We start from the raw sequence: 24494 nt of genomic DNA, 5'->3' as shown, positions 1-24494 counted from the left end.
AACCTCCAGCAGAGACAGCAGAAAAACAAACGAATACACCGCGAGGGCCCTTCCTTTATCCTACGCAGATAATTTTAGTGTTTTTATTGCCTCGTCTTTGTGGAGCGATGATGGGAGGAATCAAAAGTTGCTAAGGCAACAAACAATGAGTTGAAGAGAGAAGAAGAAAAGAACTGATTTTGCTTATAGAGACGCAGGAATCCTCGGGATGAGAAACGGAGAGAAACGGAGATAAAAATGGTTTCTGTCGAGCAACAAGCTGTTTGTCTGATACCAGACATCAGAGAGTAAAACTCACCTCCAAAATGCAAACTGACCCTCAATACACAGAAAATATAAATGGATACACACTGCAAGGCTGATTGGCCAACTAAAAACTTTAATACAGCATGTAGATTAGTGGTATAGATGATTTATTTCAGATTTAATAGCATTATGACATTAGCACCACAATTTATTATTGTGATTTTAATTGCAAAAAAAAACGCTAAACAAAGAAATTAGCAAATTAGCATACAACTTTAGTTTGCATCCAAATCACAGAATGATCCCTTCTAACTGACAGAATAAGTTTTAAACAGACGCTTATGCTTAGTTTTCATTAGAAATATCTTTTTCCTTCCTTTAACTTTAATTCAGGTATAAAACTAAATGTTGGTTCCAGTTGTTCTGGGTTGCTAAGTAGATGGTATTTTCTGAGTTTGTTCTACATTTGTAAAGTATAAAGTTAAATGTTGGTTCTCTCTCTGGGTTGCTAAGTAACACTTTATTTGAAGGAGTGTGCATAAGACTGACATAACATTATTATAAACATGACATAGCACCTGTTATGAACATGAAGGACTCTTTATAAATGTTTACAACTGGTGTCATTAAGTGTCAAATAATGTAATTTTTAATGAAAAGTTTACACTTTAATGGACAATTTATGCAAGTTTTAAAAGAATTTTGCATTAAAAGTGTCATTATTTACCAAATGACACTTCATGACAACAGTTGTAAACATTCATAAAGACTCCTTCATGTTTATAACAGGTGTTATGTCATGTTTATGACAATTGTCATGTCAGTCTTATGCACACCCCTTCAATAAAGTGTTGCCTAAAGGACTCCGTAATTTATGAACTAAAAGGAGTTTCTCTAGGTCATCAAAACTCAGCTATAAAACTGAAACGAAGAGAAAAAAGTCTGTTCCAAAGAATCACTTACTGAAGTGCAAACGTGTACGTAGACGTGTGATAACGACTTTTATCCTGTTCAGGGCAATATGCTATATTTATGAGCGAATGTGGATTTAATGTAAACGGCTTTTAGAAAAGCTGTACATTAACCAATCTCTTGTTCCAGAATTATTCATGCTAAACATTATTTACCTTCATTCCAGTTAGTTTCCAGCTGTAAAATCCACAGATTTATGCAGCCGTATTAACTCGACCATGTGCCTAAACCACTGATCATTGGTCATGTCCTGATGATGCCAGATAAAATAAAAGAGCCACTGCAGAGTCAGCCTTCGTCAACACTGGTAGCACATCCTTCTGAGAACCATCTGCATCATCTAGATAACATTTGTCCAGGAAGCAGTGACCCTGTCAGAGTATGAGTAATCGTCTCTTTGTCCCTCCAGCTGATCTAATCTACCGCTGACCATTACTCAGCCGAAACAACAAGATGAAAGTATTTCTTGCGGTGAAACATTTTTAGCTGATCCAGGAAGAAAGTTAAATGCCAGGTAATATCTAGGAACCTCTGAGTAGATGATGTGTGGGCTGTTGCTGTGTTTTTGACTTTAGCTTCATTGAATTTTCCTTTAGATGGATTGTTTGTTGATCACCAAATCTCTTCTGTGCAACTTTACTCTGCTGTTGTTTTTCACCTGCATGTCACTCCTCGCAATAAAAAAAGAAAGAAGAAAGTCAGGCCGATTAGAAAAACGACAGAATGAGTTTTAAACTGACGCCTATGCTTAGTTTTCATTAGAAGTGTTTTTTCCTACCTTTTACTTTAATTAATAGCCTCACAACTGTAACATCAGTAGAGAAAACAGCTGACTAACCCTGAAGCACAGGTGTCAAACTCGAGGTCCGGGGGCCAAATTTGGCCCGCTATAACTTTTTATGTGGTCCTCTAGACTCCAAATTATCAAATTAATTAATTATCAAATTAATTGATCCAAATGATCAATTAATCCCTCCAGTTTTTCACAAATTTGCAATATTCATACAAAATCTATACAAAATCAACAGATCCCAACATTTTTTTCCAATTTTTACTGCAAATTTTTCTTAAAATTGGCTGAAAACATTGGGTTCGAGTGACTGCTGCCTCACTTAATGTCAAGTTATAGTCCGTGACCGATATGGAGAGTAATAAAAAGTCACATTGAACAATATACCCTAGCACAAATATCATAAAAATTCCTTCCAAATATTTTCAAATTAGCACCACAATTTATTATTGTGATTTTAATTGCAAAAAAACGCTAAGAATTAGCAATGATATCCGCAAATTAGCATACAACTTCAGTTTGCATCCAAATCACAGAATGATCCCTTCTAACTTTGAAATAATGCAAATTATAAATATGTTTAAGATGCACAGCACCTGATTAGTATTTTCTCCAGTGTTTGCTCGGTCAGATTAGGGAAACATCCAGGCTGTTGTTTGAAGGCTGTGCGTTATGCTGCCAACTGATAAGCAGCAAGGACAAAGCATGCATTGGGGGAATGCTAAAGATGCTGGAGCGCATGCAAGTGAGAAGAGAAGATGATGTCACACAGGCTAGATGGGCAACAAAACACACGGCTGCAGGAAATGCAGCGAAGTGCTGAGTCACACACATGCACGTGCAGCAGCTGCAGGAAACACAAACATGAAAGAGGCGCGCTTGTGTGCTGTACGCACAGCACGCCTCTCTCTGGGGGATTTGGAGTTCAAAAGATGTTTTATTTTAGGAACAGCTCCGGGTTAGTCACCCTACATCGGTGACAGACGGAGAAACAGGTTGCAAATATCAAACACGTCACAAGCACAGCAACAAGCAGAAAACACCGACACACGCTCACCCCCACACGTGCAGCAGGCTCCCATCTCCTCCTAATTCCCAGAAATATCTCGCCAAAGGGAGAAAGTGTTGCTTAAAGCGCGCGAGTTGACGCCTGCGTCACCAGCAGCTAAACGCACGATCCCGGCTCCGTTCGTCAAAAACGGTAAGAGATGTAGCTTCATTAACATAGATGGCAGCGTGGCAGGAAACTGGGAGTGTGAGGATGTGTTGAGACTGGGATGACTATAAACTGGTGCGTGAAAGTGGCCCAGTCAAAGTCCAGATCTAAATCTGAACATCTGCAGCTAAATTTGAAAGATACTGAGAAGAAATTCTCTTCGTTAAGTGTGAAGAAGAATATGCCAAGAGGAGGATTCACAATACAGTGCAGTGTAGTTTAATATTTTATTTCACCTAATTTTGAACATTTTCATAAACATTTTACAAAAGGAGATGATAACATCTACCTTTTATAACATTTAGGAAAGTTCTCCGTAAAGCCATTAGTGTACAAGGTTGATTTTATTTCTTCTCTGAAATGTTAACCAGTTTTCAGCAGACGGTATTTTTCCATGCAATATTTGTTCTACGTTCACACAGCAAATCCGATTTGAGACACTTCCATATCTAAATTGGACAGATGTCTGTCTGAAAGGTGATGTCACAGACGCTCATCGTAATTCTGCATCAGAAGAAGCCAAACGCGGTAAATCGTGCCGTAAACAGTGGGATGATTTTGTGATCACCCTGATGGCTCCGTCCTAATAGACTTTTATGCATCCTAAATGTAAAATCCATATTTTTTGTACAGGTTTGGCTTTATTACTGCTTTCAGTATGTCGTTCTTTCAGCAAACGGCAGGTTTTTGTCTTTATACTCCAGTAATTGATTAATTTGACCAATCATTTCAGCCCTAATGTGTAAAGCCGTCAACCTAAATAACGTGGTTAATCTGTTCGGTAATAAACTGAAATCTGAACTCTGAAATTCTCTCATAAATCATCAAATAATTTCATGGGCTGGCCAGAACATGTTGGTGAGGACACCTGTTTGAAATTCATAATGAGGAGCCAGGGGAGACGACCACACACACACACACCCACGCACACGACCACACACACACGCCTGCCCTGTTCTTGGCTGCGACTCTGAGCCGAGTTGCAGGTCAGACGAAGGCTAAGAATAAACTCACCCTGCTGAGAGCATCCCTTCATCTCACACACAGCGCAGTTCACTATTCCTTTTACCCTTTCCATCGACACTCACACACACTCACACACACATTCATATTAATTCAAAACAGCCAGAAAGGAGCAGAGGACGCAAAGTTAGAGCTCCACACTGAAATCTAAGACGCTCGTCGACTCCGCTGGGGAATCAGCCAGAGATGGATAAAAGAAGCCCTAATTGACTGAGCACAGAGAGAATTAATTACTTCCTGCAGCGCATAATGGGGTCACATTGTGAATAAATACAGACGCACACACAGCTTCACCCAGAGTGACCCTGAATAATCCCCCCCGCTCCTCCGCAGGTCACCCACAGAGCTGCCTCTCGTGTCAAAGTGTGACACATTTTTCTCATCATATTCAGAGAAACCGCTGCTTCTTAAAGAGCACAGCAGCAGGAAACACTTTCTGCTTAACCCTTAAACTGCTAATGCTACGCTACGTCTCTGCGAGAGCGCCTCTTCATGCAGCCACGTTTCAAGCTGCACGCTCGTAGTTTCCACAGCGGGGTTTCGTCATCAGGGTCGAGCCTTTCCTTCTCAAAGTGACGAAGCAGAGCGGATTTCTTCACCCTGAAGGGAAACTCGTCAGAGCGACCAAACCGACATTTCCTGAATGTTTTAAACCGCCTGTTTGCACACATCTTTCAGGAGGCATTCCTTCATGTCTTAGTGCTGAAAGGAGCCTGACCTTTGACCTGTGACTAAGAGAAAACAACATGTTTTCTGCCATGTAGAGTGTGGATCTGCGCCACCATTTTATGATCTGAAAGAGGAACTCTGAGGGCCTTTTCACACCTGATAGTCCGGTAAACTCGGGGACAAAGTTGCAACATTTGTTACATTTTCAGTTGCTGTGGTTCATATTCACACTGCACTGTGTCAGACCAACCGAACTAACTGAAAAACCTGTTTACCCTCCTCGCCTGTGGGGGCGCTGCACCAAGAACGACTGAAGGAATCCGAACAAAAACCTCTGAAGACACTGAGCACAACTTCCTTCTTCATGAAATGTAAAGAAAAATGGAGTAGCGTCAAGTTTTACAAGTTACAGGATTTGTCTTTGGCTAAAACCATGAGCCATTTCTCTCACTAGAGATAAGCTAGCGTGTTTGTCTAGGTTTACCCAGAATGCCTTGTACTATAGTCTGCTTCCTACTTATGGAGCGGTCTCTGGTCCACTTCGCATTCACATATGCATTCGAACCAATCTTCAGTTCACTTTAATTGAACGGAGGCCTAGGTTTTTAGGCAGACCAGAGTTCGGTTTTAAATGAAAGGGACTTTCTGGGCAAACAAACTAGAGTTTGATTAGAACTGAATAAACAACAAACTCTGAGAAGCAAAATATTTAAGATCTAAAACTAGATCATATTAAGAGATCAACAATTGAATGTCAACATGAATGAGACAGTTTTGGTCTCAAAAGAAATCCCTGCAGCGTACAGGAGAAAAGACACGCTGCTGACTTGTAAAAAAATATTCACCTCCCTGCATTATGATAACGTTTTGTTATAGCTTAATAAATGTCTATTTTTGGTTTATCTGATAAAATCCCAACAAAATACTCTGAAGTTTGGAGACGGGTTACTGTTTCTACATGAGGTGGAAGCTAAGGTTGAAAAGCTCATGTGTGTTTTGACGACATGATGAAATCACAGCGCCATCCATTGGCCTGGCATGTCAACTACAGCAGATTCACGTTGTCTTGGTGCAACGTGTCCCCAATACGCATGCAAAAATACTGCCAGTTTCTAAACGGCACTTCAGTAGATCACTCCTCACTTCACACCTGCTCTCCAACACAGCTTTCTGACTGCAGCATTTAAATCTCCTGATAAAAATGCATGTTTCCCTGGAACCTGCAACGAGTTGAAGCTGAGATGGCTCCAGTTTTTCCCATGCCAGAGTCGCTGCTTTCAGCTTTGCTTTGGGAGCTGAAAACTAAACGAAGCGAACATTACTGCCGATTTTCTACTAGAACCTGAGTTTTAAACGGAGGATATTTGTTTGGTTTACTTCAGTTTTTATATGTTTGTAAAATAAAATCTGCCCAAAATGTTAACTGAATAAATCACTGAAGGCAGAGTCGGGGAAGATGACATCAGAAATAGCAGAAGGTGAAGAGATGAGAAATGAGGTGCTAGGGAGAGGAAGGTGAAGAAGGTAAGAGGGAAGGAAGTCTGACAGTGTAAATATGCAAAGGTTAAAGGAAGAGGGGAGAAAATGCAAATTAGGGAAAGGTATAAACTGACAGCAAGGTGGAAGTAAAGGTGAAGGAGAGAAAAGGAGCGAGACTGAGAAAACTCACACTGAAAGGCAGGAAATCTAAAAATATATGACACAGAGGAAGGTAGGCAGGAAGAGAAAAAGGTATGAAGATATTTGTTCATAAAAATATGAAAAAATGGTAACACAAAACAAGAGCGATTTTGACGCATCAGACGTGACTTCAGCGCGTCTCCACATGGACTTTGAATGTAAACCTGACGCGTGAAAAGCTAAGTGTAGAACAAAATATGAAACTTCTGCATTCAAAGTGCAAACGCGTCGAACGCGTTTCTGACGAGCGTAACTCATTTAGTGTGAACGCACCATTAGCTCTGACTGCATCCAAACAGATTCCTCTACAGAAGTTCAAGTCAATGGCTGTTTCTATGCTAGTTGTGCTTTTTTATTTTTATTCTTTGTCTTGTTATAATTTTGTGACCATCCTTTTGGCTCCTATTGCTGAATAAACTTTAAAATCGATCCATAATCAGCAGCCTCAATTATTATAAATAAACAGAGCCCTGCTGTGTGGCGTTTACTTCAACGGGTTTAAACAGAAGTCGCATTTAATTATCCGTATGAATGAACACGCAAGAAATAAAAGGATTTAATGTAGCATCTAGACCTGCCGTGTGAAAGTATCCGCCTTAATCCCCACATCTGATGATTGGACCGGAGCACAAGAGGAGTGAAAAGACGAACACGTTGCTGCTTAAAACGGCAAAACACAGAAACTCAAGACAAACGTCAAGGAAAATGAGCCACAAGACGGCACAGAGATTAGAGAGAGACTACTAGAGGGATGAATCGATATCCTGCTGAGGTCTCCTCAGTTTACTCCAGCTCCTTCACATGAAAACAGCTGAATATTGATCCTTCTTTGCTCCTTACGCATCAACCTTAAGCTTTCCTAAGCAGCTCCCAGCTTTTGTCCCTCATTTTTTAGCCCAAACTATCCTCTCTGTCTGTCAAAGAAAGAGCCTAAAAACAGAGAAAATGCAAACAGGCTCATCAAAAATCACAGTTCGACTAGAGAAACGTTCCTGTCTGCGTCAGTTTTATAACATTAACTCATCAATCTCTGGTGCAACCGTGAAATAATTCAATTAGAGTCCCTAATTAGACGACATAAATGTGTTTTTTTTAAACAACACTAGATAGTTACACCAGCAGATGTCTGTCTCTGTACATTAACCGCAGCAGCAATTTAAAATTAAGATCATATTAAAATAATTAGACGCTCAAATCTGAGGAAACATCGACATGATTTGGACTGGAGGATAAGAGAAGGCTGCAGCGGCCTTCACAGTTTAGCTAAAGCTCACCAAACGCTGCTTCAATCTTTTCATACAAAGATTGGAAAAGATTTATAATCCAGTTAGAACCAACAAATAATCAAACAAACCCAGAAGGTTCCGCTGGGTTATTTCAGCACTGATTTGTTGCTTTGCATCGAATAAATTAGCGTCATAAACTGCCTTACGGAGTGGACATTTCTTGTCTTTAACCAGGCTTCTCAATCGTTCCTCAGTTTAATATTTACATGCAAACCGATCTTATCTGCCTCCACAAACGTCTGAAAATCAGCTGCTGTCCCTTTCGCCCTGCGAGATGAGAGAGAGGATTGACTGACACCAAACTCTGCAACTTTGTCTCATTTTTTCAGCAGCGTTTCAGACTTACAAAGCCGTCGGAATCAGAAGGTCAGGCTTTTGAAGATCAATGATCAGTCAGAAAAACTGCAATTCATTCAACCTTACTTGTATTTTAAATATCTTAAATTCAAAACAAAAAATGCTGTTTTAAAGCATCAGTAGCCTCACGCAATAACACATTTTGCTGGATGATTAATTATTGTAGAAGTTATTGCGATAAATGATAATATTGTTGTTTTGAGAGCATTTTTAAGTGATATAGTGTTAATAATAATGCAAGAACAGAGTCTCGAAGACCAATAGACTTTAAATTCTAATGAGTATTTAACACAGGAACTGGAAGACATTTTAAATATCTAAAAAAGAAACATTTCATAAATGAATTATGAAATCTATAAACAAAACTGTCCTTCAAAAAAGGGTTAGACTGAAGAGTTTCGTCATCCAGTTTTGGTAAAAAAAAAGAAAATAAAATAAACAGAGAAAAGAGAGAAACAATAAATCCTGCAAATGGAAATTAATGAACTCATTTTAATTTATTGTGTGATTAATTGATTTATTGCGACAGACCTAAGGGGCAGTATTAGTATTAGTGTTTTCCAACCACACAATCAAGTAATTATGTTACGTTCAGTTGCTATGAAAATGCTCCATAAATCAAACTTAACAGACATTTGACTTTGCAAGCCTTGAAATTAGGTTTCTGTCTCTTTAAGAAGCTCCTGTTCTTTTCGGCACTGAGCTTTCAGGAAGTCAACACAACATCACAACAACATTCCTCCGTTAAGCATTTACAAACTGTCCATCAGGTGTTTGCTAATTGCTGCTGGCTAGTCTGAAGGAGCTGAGTGGGGGTGTGGTGCCTCGAAGGCGGAGCTAGCTCCACCCACAGCTGATTGGTTGCAAGGATTTCTCAAACATTCATGAAAGACAAATCACTCTATGTATGTTTTTGATGAGGGAATAATTTTATACCATGATGTAAAACTCAAAAAAGTGGATTTTACATAACGCTGCGTCTTTAAGACTCTTCACATGGATGAAGGAACGGCTTTGGAACAATTTAAAACTGGAAGTTAAACAGCCCTCAGTAAATATTCTCAGTCTTTCTTTCAGGGAAACTCAGAGCTAAACTAACAAGCCGTTACCTTTAAACCCGTACAAATAGTAACGAGGAAATAGGCGTTTATAAACCTTTAACCTTCAACACCGGGAGCAAGAATCAGCTACGATGTCCCGCTCTCTGTTTGCGAACACAGAGAGGAAGAGAGAGCGGGAACTTTATGAGCCCCGCGGGCCCCAAGGAAACTGCAGTCCCAGTTGCTTTATGTGTTGGTCAATTTAACACTGCTAACATCAGCAGATTAAAAATGCATGTGCCCAAGGACGCTGGAGAAACTCTGAGAGAGTGTGTGTGTGTGTCTGCGTGTGTGTGTGGGGGTGTGTGTGTGTGTGGGTGTGTGTGCAGGTGTTTAATCACGACAAGCACACCATAAACAGTAGGGTTATTACACCGGTACTCAGCTTTTACAGGGAAATCCTTCTGTTAAGTTTAGTTTTAACAAATAAGAGAAAGAAAAGAAAGTTAAAAAACTCAGCAGATGTCATGAACTCACATGGTTTCATCATTCTGAAACTCCAGCTTTCCAGCAGCCATTTCATAGTCCTCCCCTCCTTTAGCTGTCCCATCCAGGGTCCGATAGGGGACGGCGACCAGACCCCGGGCCCCCGAAGTCCGCAGAACCTTCACCTCCATCACGCCCACGCTTTCACTCACCCTCTGACTGGCACCTTCGAACGTGAAGATACCTGGAGACAGGATGGGGCAGATAAATACCTACACAAAGAGGAAAATTAATCTCAAACTCTAAATAATCAAGACTTCGTATCCATTTAACATTTTTATTTAGAGCTGGGACTTTAAAGATTTAATTTTGATTAGTTAAATACATAGATTTTAATCCAGCCGGAACATTTGTATTTGCACGTTTTATGTATTTGCATGAAAAAGTTAAATGACTATAAATTCTCTTCCTGCACAAAGTAAATTGTGAATTTGGGGGATGTGAAAATCTCTAAAAGATGGTTTTAATTACTAAACATCCAAATGAAACAAAGACAGCACAGTTGCTAATTCATGAGTTAGATGTACTGTTCTGATTTATAGCGAATGTATTATACATGTTTCCATAATTCATTTATGAAATCTGACGCACAAGCAGCGTCAATAAACAACATAATGGACCACAAAACTGCTTCTCCAGTCTAAACCCACTGGGAGTTAGTATTTGCTTAAACTAAGTTTCAAATCTCCATCTGGACATTTTTGCTTATTTTAATGGTACGAAGTTCTTTAAATGGCCTGTAAGTAAATATATTTGCCCATTTCTTCATAACAACTGGAACTTCAAATATCTAGTAAGTTATTTTTCGCAATTTACCGTCTATTAAAAAGAGTTTGTGCCTGAAGTAAAACATGCTTCTTGCAATGGTGGGAGTAAACTTACCGTAATAACCCCATATTGCTTGGAAAGCGCAACGTCTCCCCTTTCAGAAACTGTTGTAATTTTTCAGATAGCGCAGAGTGTGGCAGAATCACGGTACTGCAAATTTGTCTTGTAAAAATGTTTCGTCTGCGACACCTTTCGGGTTAAAAAACGATCAGATGGGACATTAGAAGAGACTGTTGTTGTGTTTAAGTTGCGCTAAAAGGCGTTAGCCTGTCAGCGAAGCTGTTCAACACTAAAATAGCATCTCAATGCTAAACATGTTCGTGTTTCTAAAGAGGTTCCTGAAACACATGAAATGGGTTGAACAGCACTTTGCACCGATCTGATGGGTGAAAGTTTGTGAAGCTTTAGAGAGACAATGCTGGTTGATATCAAGAATATGAAAGGAAATATGTGCTTTTCTATTTTCTTGAGTATTGGACACATCGACTGCAAATATGGAAAGACATTATTTGTTGATCACTGATGTGTAAAAGCTTATTAAAAGTGGATTCGTGTTGATCTTTGTAGCAAAATTTCAACACATTTCGAATAGAAATAGCAATAATATGACCAGCGGAGTCAGTTGAAAGGGTAATTTTTTTTATTTCTGGGAGCTTTTAGTGTGATTGAAAACAGTGATTATAAACCTGTATGACCTTTGTTTATTAAAGATTCGTCTCACCTGCGTGGTCGTCATCGTAGATGGTTACTGTGGCCGTGTGGTTTTCTCCCAGCACGGCTTTCGGGGTGGCGCTGGCGTCCAGCGGGGCGGCGCCGATCTCGGGGCAGCCGACCACGCGGGGGTTACTGAGGTGAACGTAGAAATACTCGTCCTCCTCAAAGATGTCATCGTCGATGACGCCAACAGTAATCTCTGGAGAAAACAAAAACGGTAATCGGGGCATCAGATCTGGTAGAAAATCCTCCTGACCCAGATCGTCTGTGCTAGCTGCCTCAAAGCCACCGATAAAACTCTCGATTAATTTGAATGCCGTTTCTTTTTATAGAAAGTGGACCTCGCTCCATGCTTCTGAGCTTAGCTGTGTCTCTTACCTGGACAGGAAAACCTTTGGTGCTCAGTTTTTATTTCTTCTTCCCAGTAGAAAGTTCACCTGGTCTGATGCTTTTCTGTCTGTTCATTAGATAAGCCGCTGATGTAGCCACTGCTGCTACAGATTTGGTGTTTGTTTCTTTTCATGGTTTCTGGATGTAATTATTTATGCTGGTTTTCTCTTCAATAGAGAGTACGCCTGGTCCAGTGCTGCTTTGTTTAACTGGATTTCTTTCATTAAATGGAAAAACACACATAAAATATTCATGCCAAAATATTTGCTGGATTACCTCTAGTTTTTTCTCTTGAAAAATAAAGAGACCACTTAAAATGATCAGTTTCTTAGATTTTACTTTTTATAGGTATTTGTTTGAATAACATGAACATTGTTCTTTTACTCTATGAACTATTGACATGTCTCTGAAATTCCAAGCAAAGATTTAGTGTTTATTAGCAGAAAATGAGAAATGGTCAAAATAAGGAAAAAGATGCAGTTCTTTCAGACCTCAAATAATGCAAACAAAACAAGTTCATGTTCATTTAGAAACAGCAATGCTGATGTTTTAACTCAGGAAGAGTTCAGAAATAAATATTTGGTGGAATAACTAGGAGGTTTTCAATGGGGTTGAGTGCAGTGGGCCCTTCATTTTTTCCAGATCTGTAACTGGTGTGTCCAAAATGTGGCCTGGGGACTATTTTTTTGGCCCCCAGTTGATGCGGATGAAGGCTTTTTATTTTTTAATTTGTATTCATCCTCAAATAACCACACTTCTACATTCTTTTGCAAGGGTGACATCTATCCATTTCCAAACATAAAATGTTTAAATTTCACTTTTATTGCTCCAAACTGACTAAAATGTTTGCTATTTTTTTCAATAAACACTTGACAAATATTTCTTTTATAGGGCAAACCCTTCCCAAGTTTTGGCTCTGCAATAGTTTGCACGTCTCTTTCTAACAAAAAAATAATAATCTGACTACTTCACTTGTTTTTTTTAAACTGTTACCTCATCAAGTCAGTAAAGAAAATTAAAACACCACAGGGAAAGTTTTTAGTAAAAATATGACACTTTCTTCATTTTGTCCAACCCGTCAAAACATTTGGACACCGATGCTGTAGAAAGTACACCCTGGTTCTCCGGGATTTTTATACTGTTAAGAAGGAATGGTTCCTCTCCACTGTCACCACATGCTTGCTTGTTCTGGGTGAGAAATTGTTGTTTTTTCCAACTGGATCTGAATCTAACTTGGATTTTATTGAAAGAAACTGGATTGATTTGAGATTGAATGTGATGCAAACTGATTGCATACAGTTGGATGTAAACTGGACCAGTTTGTTTTGCAGACTCGATGCAGAACATGCAGTTGGCCTGCAGGGCTGCGGATGACTGAGCAGACGTCTCAGAGACGCCGCTTTTGAAAACATGTCATGAATGTTCATGTCACTCCTGTCATTACCTTTCAGGGTCTCTCCAGGCTTAAACAGCAGCGTTCCTTCAGCAAACTCATAATCTGAGCCCGCGTTGGCCGTACCGTCCTCTGTGCGATAATCCACCTGGGGCCGAACGCAGAGAGAGAGGAAAATTAAAAGAGGGATGAGATAAACGATAGCAGATATATGAAGAGGGCAGATTAAACATAAAGGAGAGAAACAGCCTCATTAAAACAAGCCTTATGGTCAGATACATCTAAATAATTAATTATTTGAAGATGGCACAATAAAATATTCTCTATAGTCTGTTTCATTCATATGAGCCTGTCCTTCACACTTATATGTAAGCAAACTTTAAAAACAGGAAACGACAAGCAAAGCGACCCTGAAAGACGGTTTCTGCTTGCAGGAAAAGCTGAAGTGAGTGTTGGTGGTGTGACTGTGGTAATTTATTTCTATTTTTAGCCCTTCATGAAATGTGTATGCTCTTAGAGAGACCGTGAGCTTAATTTATTTTCAAAAACACTCATTCAGATATTTCTGGTCCTGTCCCGAGGCTCGGTAATATTTCAAAATTTCCAGACGTGCAGCCTGCTGGTTTCATACATTTTCAATGAAAATGTAAGAGATTAATCCTTTTTGTTTTTTTTGGTAATTTTTTTGGTAGACATAAACACTGCAAATGTAGTTGCAACACAAAAGCAATTTGGATTTTTGTCAAATTTATCTCTACTATTTCTCATAATCATCCGACGCTCTCAGTCGCTGTTGAATGATTCGCATCACAGCTCGACAACAAGGAGTTAGAAAACCCATTAGTATTTATTTGGAGGCAATATTATCAACTCATTTCATGAAAACTGGGTTTGTCATGTGCAAAAAGGTTTAATCAGCCTCATGAGCAGAGGCAGAAGGAGGAAGTTCAAACCTTTGATCAGAATGGAGTATGGGACGTTATCCCCTACTCCAACGTCTCTCTGGCTTTCTAACTGTACATCCTGACAAACTGAACTCTGGTATTCTGATTCCCGAGTCAGAAAAATCCCCCAAAGTTGCACTTCCCACTTGAAAAGTCAATCAGTTTTTCAAATGCTGATTTTGAGATCCAATATGGCCACTCCTCGTATCGACAGTAATGATTTGTGGTGGAAACATGTTAATTTTATTAAACACACCTGTAAGAGTGCATCCACAAATTGTATCACCTGTAACTCTAAACTGAACAAATTTCAAATAAATCTTAACACGATGTTCGTAAGCAGTTCTACGAACAATGGCTACTTGGGCGTCGCCATATTGGAATACCAACTCCTGGGTCGTTCTTAAACCGGGTTTGACATCATTCCCAGATCCAAGGTCCAGCATCTCAGCTGAACAGAACAAAGAGGTTTAAAAAGAAGCGGCAAAAGCAAATGAGGTGGATTAGCACTTTGCCAACAACTGATGATGTCATCCAGGACATTTCACTGTAGAATATTGTCTCTGCTGTTTGGATATTTGAGCTACTAGCATCTCAGGACAGTCATGAGATTGTGATCCCGCAGAGGGGTTCAGCAGGTTTCACCAACTCAAATTTAAGACTTTATCAATCCTTTTTAAGACCATTATGAATTGAATTTAAGACCAGTAACACAACAGAAATGTACAATGAAGATTTAAGCTAGCTTTTTTGCAGAGGATGAATGTAGCATCGTATGGGTTAGCAACAGAAGTGAGCCAGTGGCTAAGACAACCGTTGTCAAGAAATCTGGTGATAAATTTGAATTTACCCATGACGGACTATAAAAAAGCTAGCTGGCTAGAGAATGGTATTCAAGCAGCTAATCAGTTGCCTGACAGAAAAGTCCCATGAGAAACATAAACTACATAGAATATACAAGGTTAAATAGTTCTGCTACTACAAAAATTAAGACCTGCTATTATTTAAGGACAATTTCCATTATTTTCTAATGAATTTAAGTCATTTCAGGGTCTTAATTTAAATGAATGTCCACCCATCCATTTTCTTACACCGTTGTGTCCCTAGTGGGGTCGGGAGGCACTGGTGTCTATCTCCAGCTAACGTTCTGGGCGAGAGGCGGGGTCACCCTGGACAGGTCACCAGTCTGTCGCAGGGCAACACAGAGATATACAGGACAAACATGCACACACACACACACTCGCACCTAGGGAGAATTTAGAGAGACCAATTAACCTAATAGTCATGTTTTTGGACTGTGGGAGGACGCTGGAGTACCCGGAGAGAACCCACGCATGAACTGGGAGAACAATGCAAACTCCGTGCAGAAAGACCCTGGGCCGGGAATTGAACCCAGGACCTTCTTGCTGCAAGGCAACAGTGCTACCAACTGCGCCACTGTGCACTGTGCACAGTGAATGTTAAATGAATGTAATACTTTTTAAGGATGTGCTTGTAGCAACAGCCTTCAGTCAGAGGCCTCTTCAGATTAATTGCATTACTGACTGCTACTGGAAATCCTTCCAACAACAAAGTCTGTTTGAAGACACTTGGATGATGAGAGTAACTACATTTAATTTCCCTAAGTATTCTTGAATGCAGTTTGAAAACAGCAACATTTATATGCAAGAAGAGAATTTCAAGCACCACAGACGGCGCCTGTTTTCCAGGGCTGAGATCAAGCAGCCTTTGCTAAAGGACGAGGTTTTGGAAACTGAAAACAAAAGAGGAAAACGTTCTTCCCGCTTGCCTCATATCTCCTCTATCATCTGAGCCTCGCGACAGCATCCAATTAGAAAAGAAACCAAAGATTTTCACGTCTCCTGGAGGTGAAAACACTTCATGAGAGAGATCAGATGAAGACAAAAGAGCTGGAGATGTGAGTGATCGCTTCCCCAGGTGTCTGCTTTTATTTCTTACTACGTCTGTTAGCTTTCGCCCCCACAAACATTTTAATCCCAGCGGACTGGGATTAATTTGTTCTAATAGAAACTCACTTTGACAGTGACTCCAGGGTCTCCTCCATGTCTGGCTACAGTCAGATTCAGGGAGCCGCAGTTTTCGAAGCACTGGTACAAAGACGGCTCAAACTCCATCCTGATGGTGTGAGGGTCGTCCTCCTGAGTCTGGGTCTCGTTGCTGCTCACCACCTGAAGAGTAGAATAAAAAAACACGCCGGTGAAAGGCTGCCTGTCGGCCGAAGGTAAGAGGTTAAAGGTCAAAGATGATCACCTTGCGAGCCTGGTCGGCGGCGTGCTTCTTCAGGATGTTTCCAGCTCCGATCATCATCCTGGTGGCCTGGATGCGATAAAACGCTCGACTCTTCTGCTGCTGCATCAGAACCTGATCAGAAACACAATCAATAACCAAACACACAATCAATAACCAAACAGATAACTGTAGATAACTGGATATGTTCTGTTAAAATTAAACACACTTTTATTGTCTGAGAAGAAGAGAGAAACTTTTTGCTTCCATGTCAAATTTTTATTTTTTTTTTAGTTAAATATTAAACAATTTTTATTTGTCACAAACACAAATGATCCATCATGACTAAACATAAAAATAATCAATAAATGTGACTAAAAAGGGTAGTCTTTCTCCAATTAACTTGTTATATTAAAAAAAGAAAATACAAAAAAAATTTAAAAAACTTTTTTTTAAATCTTCGTCCAGATTACATAACATCACCCTTCTAAAAATAACAAAATATGACTAAGGAAGCCGACAATATTCATTTATTCGTGTAGATATTTAAAGTAGATCGTCAAATTTATTTTAAAAATTTTAAACAAAGATGAGCCGAGTTAAATTACTTTTTATTTTTTCATTTTATTTGACCTTCATTTATAGGTCCATGATCTCATTTATAAGAAACCTGTTTTGATAAAGTCACAACCACAGAAACAAAACAAGCAGTTAGGAAAATTTTACTCAGTTAAATAAGCTAATAAAATATGAACTAAAAACAAGTTTCATAAGAATATTTCTCTTTTTGTCTTAAAAGAAATTTGAATGGTCCCACAGGAATTAGATCTTTTTGTAGAGTTTTACATTGACAGGGCAGAGTGAGAAAATTTTGTTTTTCCCAGCAATAGCGGAATAAAATAAATGGAAGAAAATATCCAAACGAACATTTCCCAAAAGGAAAAACTAATCACCTATGAGCCTAGCAAGTGCTTGCAATAAATCTAAGTATTTAACATCAGTGGAGGAATTTTGGCCCATTTTTTATTACAGATTTATTCTAAATTAGACAGATTTTAGCATAAACAGTTTTTAAGAGGTCAGAACTTTAATTAGACCAATCCAAAAATATATTTTTTAGCCATTCAGAAGCAGAATTGCTGAGGTTCTTTGCTACACATTCGGTCCAAATGCACTTAAGCTTAAGGTCACAAACTGAAACATTCCCCGTCTGGATTTTCTGGTAGAGAGAAAAATTCATGCCTCCATAAATTACCGCCAGACCATCACAATAAAGCCACTTTTTTCTGTCTTTTTAATGTTTTATTCTCTGAGATGACGTGAAACATTTGTATGTGGCTGTAAGCAAACACAGAAGAAATCTTTATGAGGGTAAATAAATTTTCAAAACTCTTTAGTTGGCTTGACTTTTACGTCCTTCATGAAGCACCAGACTTTTAACTCTACAATTTAAAGCTAATGATGCTTATCAATCCAGTGGCATTGATTTCAATAAAACTGCATGGATGAATAGTAACCTTAACGATCTCCCAAATTGAAAATGGACAAATTGGCTGTCCTAGAAGCGAAGATCATTACATTAAACTGACTCTCTGTTGGCTGGGAACAATGTAATTATTGGAGATTTAGGCAATGCAGTGCAGCTGAATCCTGAATCAATCTGCAGCAGTTAGATGTAGGTGTTTTTACAACAGCAATCAGTAACATAAGTACTATAAAACATCAGTACTATAAATAGTTTCTCATAGTGTCTCCTAAAGCAGCTTGTCCATAGGCCTTATTTCAAAAAGTCAATTTAAAACTCTGAGACACAGCTGGGTATCATTTCAAATGATATACGTCATTGGACGCTTTTTTCTTTTTTGATCAGAGTTAAGCTAGCACCTAATAAAGAAACAAGCTAGCAGCTTCTCAAGAGTCGAGCTAACAGATTCTCAAGAGTCGAGCTAACAGATTTTCAAGAGTCGAGCTAGCAGCTACTTGACAATCAAGCTATGAAACATAGAAGGACAAACATAAAAGGACAAGTTTGTCTAAAAAATAAGATTGTACCTGATAATTAGCCATCTCGATCAGCTGCTCCATGTCCTTGTCTGGGTGTCTCTGCTTCAGCTCCTTCAGCGTCCTCGCCATGTCCCTCCTGGCCTCATCATCCTCATCCTTTCCCCCGTCCATCATCCCTCCGTCCATCCCGCTGTGGCAGTTCAGCGCGATCTGTCCATCTAGTTCCAGCATATCCATCTTTGTGAATCCACCCGGACCCAACGCTCCTCCTCCGCCTCCTCCGTCCATGCCGCCAATCCCTCCATCTCCCTCCGTCTCAATGATGATGCCGCGGTGCTTGTCGGCACGGTAACGCTTGCGGACGTACTTGTAGAAGAGAAGGCGCCGGTCAGCCACCCAGGCTTGGACGACGCAGAGGGGAAAGCAGAGGAAGGTGAGCACAGCCTCCCATACCTGCAGAAGAGAAAAGACGAGGGGTAAATTAATTTTTTTACAAATGCTGTCAATCGATTAATCACATTCTCGCGCTGATTAATCATGATTAATCATGATGCCTAACTTTGTAAGCATGGCATATAAATATGCACGCAGTTGCCTGAATGATGCCTCCTTCTGCCACACTTCAACCAATTAAAATGCCCGTAGATTGATCAATCGATTAATTTTAACACATTAAAATAATGCGATATTAAATCAGCATAACGTGGATCGCCCTCCGTTTTACCCTTCCTCACCTCCACCTCTCCAGGAGAAATCACGCTCAGAATCATGTAGAGCCAGATGTAGGCGAACAAGCTCCATGCTGCCGTGACGAAGAACACCCGAAGGTGTTTGATCTTCCTCGTCTCTCCGTCGGGAACCACGTACACGCAGAGGGCGATGATCACGAACATGTTGAAGGCGGCGCTGCCCACGATGGTGCTGGGACCCAGAGACCCGGCCTCAAAGCCGTGACCGCACACCTGCAGGTCGGAGGTCAGAAAATCGGATTATTGCTTTGGGTTTCATAACGCCTGGTCTGCTGGGCAGCTGCCAATCTCGTCCTGGACTTACCTCAATAACTGACAGCAGAATCTCAGGAGCGCTTGAGCCCAAAGCCATGAGCGTGAGATTAGAAACGGTTTCGTTCCAGATCCGGACCGTAGCCGTTGTGGTTTCACCGTTTGGCTTTTTTATTGTGATCTCCTTCTCTTGGGATGTTATGACCTGCAGAGAAGAGAAGAGGCAGCAAAAGGAGTTTAAGTTTATTCCTTTTCTAGAAGGTACTGTGGATGCTAGAGGTGTGAGATACAGCATATTTTGGTATTGATCTGATACCAAGTAAATGCAAAGCCAGTATCACTGATATTGATACCAATACTTTTTTATTATTACTTAGGCTTTTGTCTTTTTTTAAGAGGTACACCATTTTATCGGTGCCGATTTTCTTAAATTTGGGAGATCGGTGATCGGCCAATACTTATATGGAAAGCCGATCGTATGTCCTGATTTGATCTACTTTGGCACAGGAATAAAAATCAGCCACCAGGTCATGTCTGCATGTTTCCAGTTAACAGTCACTCCACTATCACCAACTCAGCGACAATCTTGCTGTATTTAGCAACATTTCAGACAAAAAAAATATTTCTGACCAAAATTGGAATCAGTAGATTCAGGTTTTTAAATGATCGGTATTCAGCGATCGGCCAGAAAACTGCAATCAGTGCACCCCTTGTTTTTCCTATGAAATGTTTTGTTAAATCCTAGGATGGAATTTGGACGTTTATTGGACGTTTATAGACACCAAAGTTTATTGGTGTCCATAAAATACTTTCAGAGTATGTTAATGTGATAAACAGAAAAATAGAAAAGCAAAACAAATTTGTGTGAGTCTTTCCTAAATGAAATAATTTTAATTTGTGAGCAAATCAAAGCAAAATCTTTTTTGAGGAACTGTTGAGAAACAATGCTGCATAAATAAAATAAAATTTAGACAAAATCTGAAACAAAAGTAACGATCTTGCCATGTTAGTATCAATCCGGTACTGGTGCCAAGTTTATCAAGATTTTTTGATCAATCTCTAGTGGATACATGAGTGTTTAATGAGTAACGTACCTCTATGGACGACATGAACCGGTCCGCTATGATGCTCATGCCCAGGAACATGTAAATAAGTGCCACAAAGTAAACAATTGCCCGTGCCACTTTGTCTCCCACTGACGGGTTCTGGGGGTTCCACACAGGAAGTACCACTCCTGAAACACAGAAACAAAAATGAAAACAATTTGTCTTTACCAGCAGCCATTGTACAGTGTGTAAAGCGGTAAAACCAGTTGACCAAACATGTTGGAGCTCAGCTTGGGTTGCTAGGTAACGGGCGGAATTCCTCTGAGGTTGCTAGGTAACCGTGCATTGCCTGCTGATTTGTGACATTTGGAAGTTTTTTGAAACCACTCATTGACTTGTTGCCAGATAAAACAGCTGAGTGTTTTTTTTTGTTTTGTTTTTTTTGGGCTGATCTTCAAAGCAGTTGAGACAAAAATGGAAGCATTAAAATGTACAGAATGTGAATTTTTGCGTAATAGGAACTGCTTAAACATTACAAGGTTGTGTCACTCATTCACTTTTTCAACTGAACTGCAGTTTACATAAAAGATATCAGTGGCCCACCTTCCTGACAGGGGTCTCCACTGGCCGTACAGTTCCCCGAAGACTCTGCGAGGGCCGGAGCCGGGCATGAAGTCAGCACAGTGAGGAAGACGAGGAGGAAGAGCAGCGAGGAGGAGCAGGAGCGGAGGGAGACGAAGGCAGATGTAGGGACAGGCATGGCCGCAGGAGCCATTGTTACTGAAGCATCCGGCCCGACGTTTAATCACTCACTTAGGGTCAGCTCAGGATCGAGTGAGGTCCAAAACCTGCAGGACGACAGAGAGAAAAGCTTCGGTTTTATTACAGAAAAACGTGTCTAACAACATACTGCTGAAGTGACGACGCTCTGCGCTGCATCCAATGCCCCCACCGTCTTTTAGGGGAATAGTTGGAAGGTGATTTAAGGTGGATTCAAGCACATAAAATGAAAAAGCAATAAAAAGCGGGTCATTACATGGGAGAAAATTAGAGAGATTCTTTAGACGTGATGTAAACTCTATTAAAGTCGTGGCCTGCAGCTGTAATGGACCTACAAATAATAACCGTTTGAGCCTTCAGTAGATCAGTTGAGCCCGAGGTCCTGGAAAGCACAGATAAAAAATATTAATCCTCTTTTATTTTTTCACCTCAGACAAAAAGAGACAATAAAAACATTGTTTTTGCAGTTTAACCCGAAGATGACCAAGTGTTTTTATGTGTGGTACCCCAAGATCTGGCCAAAATTATGCTGAGTTTATATTCAGGAAGGAAAATTGTTGAAACTTTTTTGTTTTGTTTTACCATAAACAAAGCAAAACTTGAGGATGTTTTTAATTTTACCTCAACTATCCTTAAAGGATGGAGAGATAAACCAAACAAATGTTTATCAGTTTTAAGACGTAATCTGTTACCCTATAGGACGTTACTTTTGTTTTGTCAACTAATTAAGTAGTGAATTAATTACTGACTCAAAAAATGACCATTTACTGACTGAACAACAAACTCAGAGCAGTAATTAAGCCAAAACTGAACAAAAAATTTAAATTTTCCAATTAAGATTAATGAAAAATATTTTTTTTAAACTTTCTGTTGTACCCAAAACTTCTCAATTGTCATAGTTTCAGCTTCACCTGATTCAAATTCTGTAAAAGCAAGAGAAAAAGACAAATCTCTTATAAAGCACCTTTTGCTGTCCAATTATTAATCGCTTACACCAATAAATAATCAACAGATCAATTCTACCCTGTATTGATAAGTCAAGCAGAAAGAGTTGAGATTTTCACATGTTGATTTTAAAGGGGTTTTTTTTGCTACAAATTATCAAACTAAAAGGCTGATTTTGCATTTTAAGCAACAAAAATGTTTATTTTATTATTTAAAAAGAAATTATTTCTTTATTTGCATATTTTAATGCATTTCAAATATTGTATAAAGCAGAAAAATGTGCCAAAGTTTGCACACGATTCATCGTCGTATTAATCCATAGTTTATCCAATAACATGGTTTGGATTAACTCATATTCATGTGTGAGAACGGCCTAGTCAAAGTCCAGATTAAATCCAGTTGAGAATATGTGAACAGTGTTCACAGACGCAGGGAGGGATGTGATGGATTACATGGTTTCATGTTTCAAAGGTGTTTCACTAAACCAGAGATAATCCAAAAATAAAAAATACATTTCATAAAATCAGAAGCTCTGTTCAAACATTTCCTGTCAAAGTACCAGGAAGTCTGTTTTTAGATCATCTTCAGTTTTCATCAGACTCTGATAGTGTTCCTAAATAATCAGCTCGCCAAAATAAAAGCTCTACTATTCTAATACTTGCCTAAGATCATCAAACATGGAGGATTTGTTTTGTTGTAGAGAGAAAGAAGGCAAACAGAAACTTGCGCTCCACTGCTCAGGTAGATTTTAGTTTGAGGTCGACTTTTCATGTGGATTCCTTCGACTTGATGCCTTCCCACACCGTAGCCGTGTTAGCAGAGACGGAGCTTTAAAATTGATTTTTCAATATTCCCCCCAGAGTCTGGTGAAAATAACGGCCTTCAAATTTATCTTTCTTTGCACACAGGTCATTACAGACAGGCGTGTGTGTGTGCAGACCGCGGTTGGTTTTACGTTGGGAAGCCAAACTGTGGAGAGCAGAAATAAAACGACAATATGTTTCCTGAGCGGCTTTTCATTCATCTGTTAAAAGAAAAAACGTTTTAAGATGTCGGGTCAAGTCAGGGTAAACAAATCCTCAGTCACAGAGAAACGGCCTCATTTCCTTTTTGACATAATCTCAAATACATTCAAACACACTGGACTCAAACTGCTGACCCGCTTCTCAGAAACACCAAGTACAAATAAGCGTGGTTAGTCGTCTGTGGTGACATCAACGTTGGGTCGCTCACCCCGTCCGCATCCATCTTCCAGTGTCTTCCTGCACCGACAGCAACCTGTCACTTCAATGCTCTATTCGCGTCTCTCCTTTCTACTCTGATGTCAATGCTTCTCTTACATCTTAGCCTGCAAGATTTAACAGAAACTGATACGTCCCTTTCTCATCTGCACGGTCCAAATCTACTCATTTAAGCATCTTTTCACAGCGCAGAACAATAATGAAATGCAGGAGTGGCTTGTTGTTTTTGTAGCATCTAAGTCAAATGAACAACAAATTGTGTTTCAGTATTTTAACTGCCAATATGCGGCGCTAGCTTGAAGTGACGGAGTGCCAAACAGCAACCTGATGTGAGAGAATCAACTTCAGATGGAGAGAAAAGGTGTGAATGGCTTGGCGGAAAGTGTCCCCAAAATAACATTTTTATAGCTACATCATGGTTGAACAGTTAAACCTTCTCAAATAAAACGAGAAAACTGAGACTTTTAGCTGCTTCCGTTCAATACGGCCACTCTGTATTTAGTTTGTTACAGAAGTTGGGAGAAATTTGGTCTCTTAATCTCTGGAAAAGATTAAGAGACCACTTAAAATGATCAGTGTCTCTGATTTTACTTTTTATAGGTATATGTTGAGTATGTTGAACATGGTTATTTTATTCTATGAACTACTGACAACATGTCTCCGAAATTCCAAGCAAAAATTTAGTATTTATGAGCAGAAAATGAGAAATGGTCAGAATAACGTAAAAGATTCAGTGCTTTCAGACCTTAAATAATGCAAAGAAATCAAGTTGGTATTCATTTAGAAACAACAATGCTAAAGTTTTAACCCAGGAAAAGTTCAGAAATCAATATTTGGTGGAATAACCAGGAGGTTTTTAATGAGGTTCAGTGCATTGGGCTCTTAAGTTTTTCCAGAGCTGTATGGTTGATTATGCTAATCCAAAGTGAGCTAAATAACATCACAATTTTAGTATTTCACATAACAGTGATCAATCATCAGTGTGGTGAATTATAGGCAGAAGAAGGCTCACCAAAGAGCACGTTTAAATCTCTGGGGAGGGTGCTGGTCTAATATGTCTCCAAGCTGCTTTCAGTCAACATTGATCCTGTTTTTCTCCTCCTCCTCAATGAATAGATCAACATACAGCTCCTCAT

General features: G+C 39.5%; 1 protein-coding gene across 2 annotated transcripts in view; it reads right to left on the bottom strand.

Moving 5' to 3' along the window:
* The window catches only part of slc8a4b (solute carrier family 8 member 4b), a 116763-nt gene that overhangs the window by 40058 nt on the left and 52211 nt on the right, over nucleotides 1–24494 (bottom strand). For both annotated transcript variants that reach the window (XM_032583047.1, XM_032583048.1), the window contains exons 2-11: nucleotides 20996–21240; nucleotides 20441–20580; nucleotides 19399–19551; nucleotides 19080–19307; nucleotides 18394–18798; nucleotides 16366–16476; nucleotides 16131–16283; nucleotides 13202–13298; nucleotides 11375–11566; nucleotides 9817–10009 (exon numbers count right to left, since the gene is read on the bottom strand). In XM_032583047.1, the coding sequence (XP_032438938.1) occupies nucleotides 9817–10009; nucleotides 11375–11566; nucleotides 13202–13298; nucleotides 16131–16283; nucleotides 16366–16476; nucleotides 18394–18798; nucleotides 19080–19307; nucleotides 19399–19551; nucleotides 20441–20580; nucleotides 20996–21167 (1844 nt within the window). In that variant the 5' untranslated portion in view covers nucleotides 21168–21240. The remainder of the gene's footprint in view (nucleotides 1–9816; nucleotides 10010–11374; nucleotides 11567–13201; nucleotides 13299–16130; nucleotides 16284–16365; nucleotides 16477–18393; nucleotides 18799–19079; nucleotides 19308–19398; nucleotides 19552–20440; nucleotides 20581–20995; nucleotides 21241–24494) is intronic.

This window comes from Xiphophorus hellerii, chromosome 14 (assembly GCF_003331165.1).
Source record: "Xiphophorus hellerii strain 12219 chromosome 14, Xiphophorus_hellerii-4.1, whole genome shotgun sequence".
Lineage (NCBI taxonomy): Eukaryota > Metazoa > Chordata > Actinopteri > Cyprinodontiformes > Poeciliidae > Xiphophorus > Xiphophorus hellerii.
Note: the sequence above shows the minus strand (reverse complement) of the source record. Positions and strands in the feature narration are given on the sequence as shown.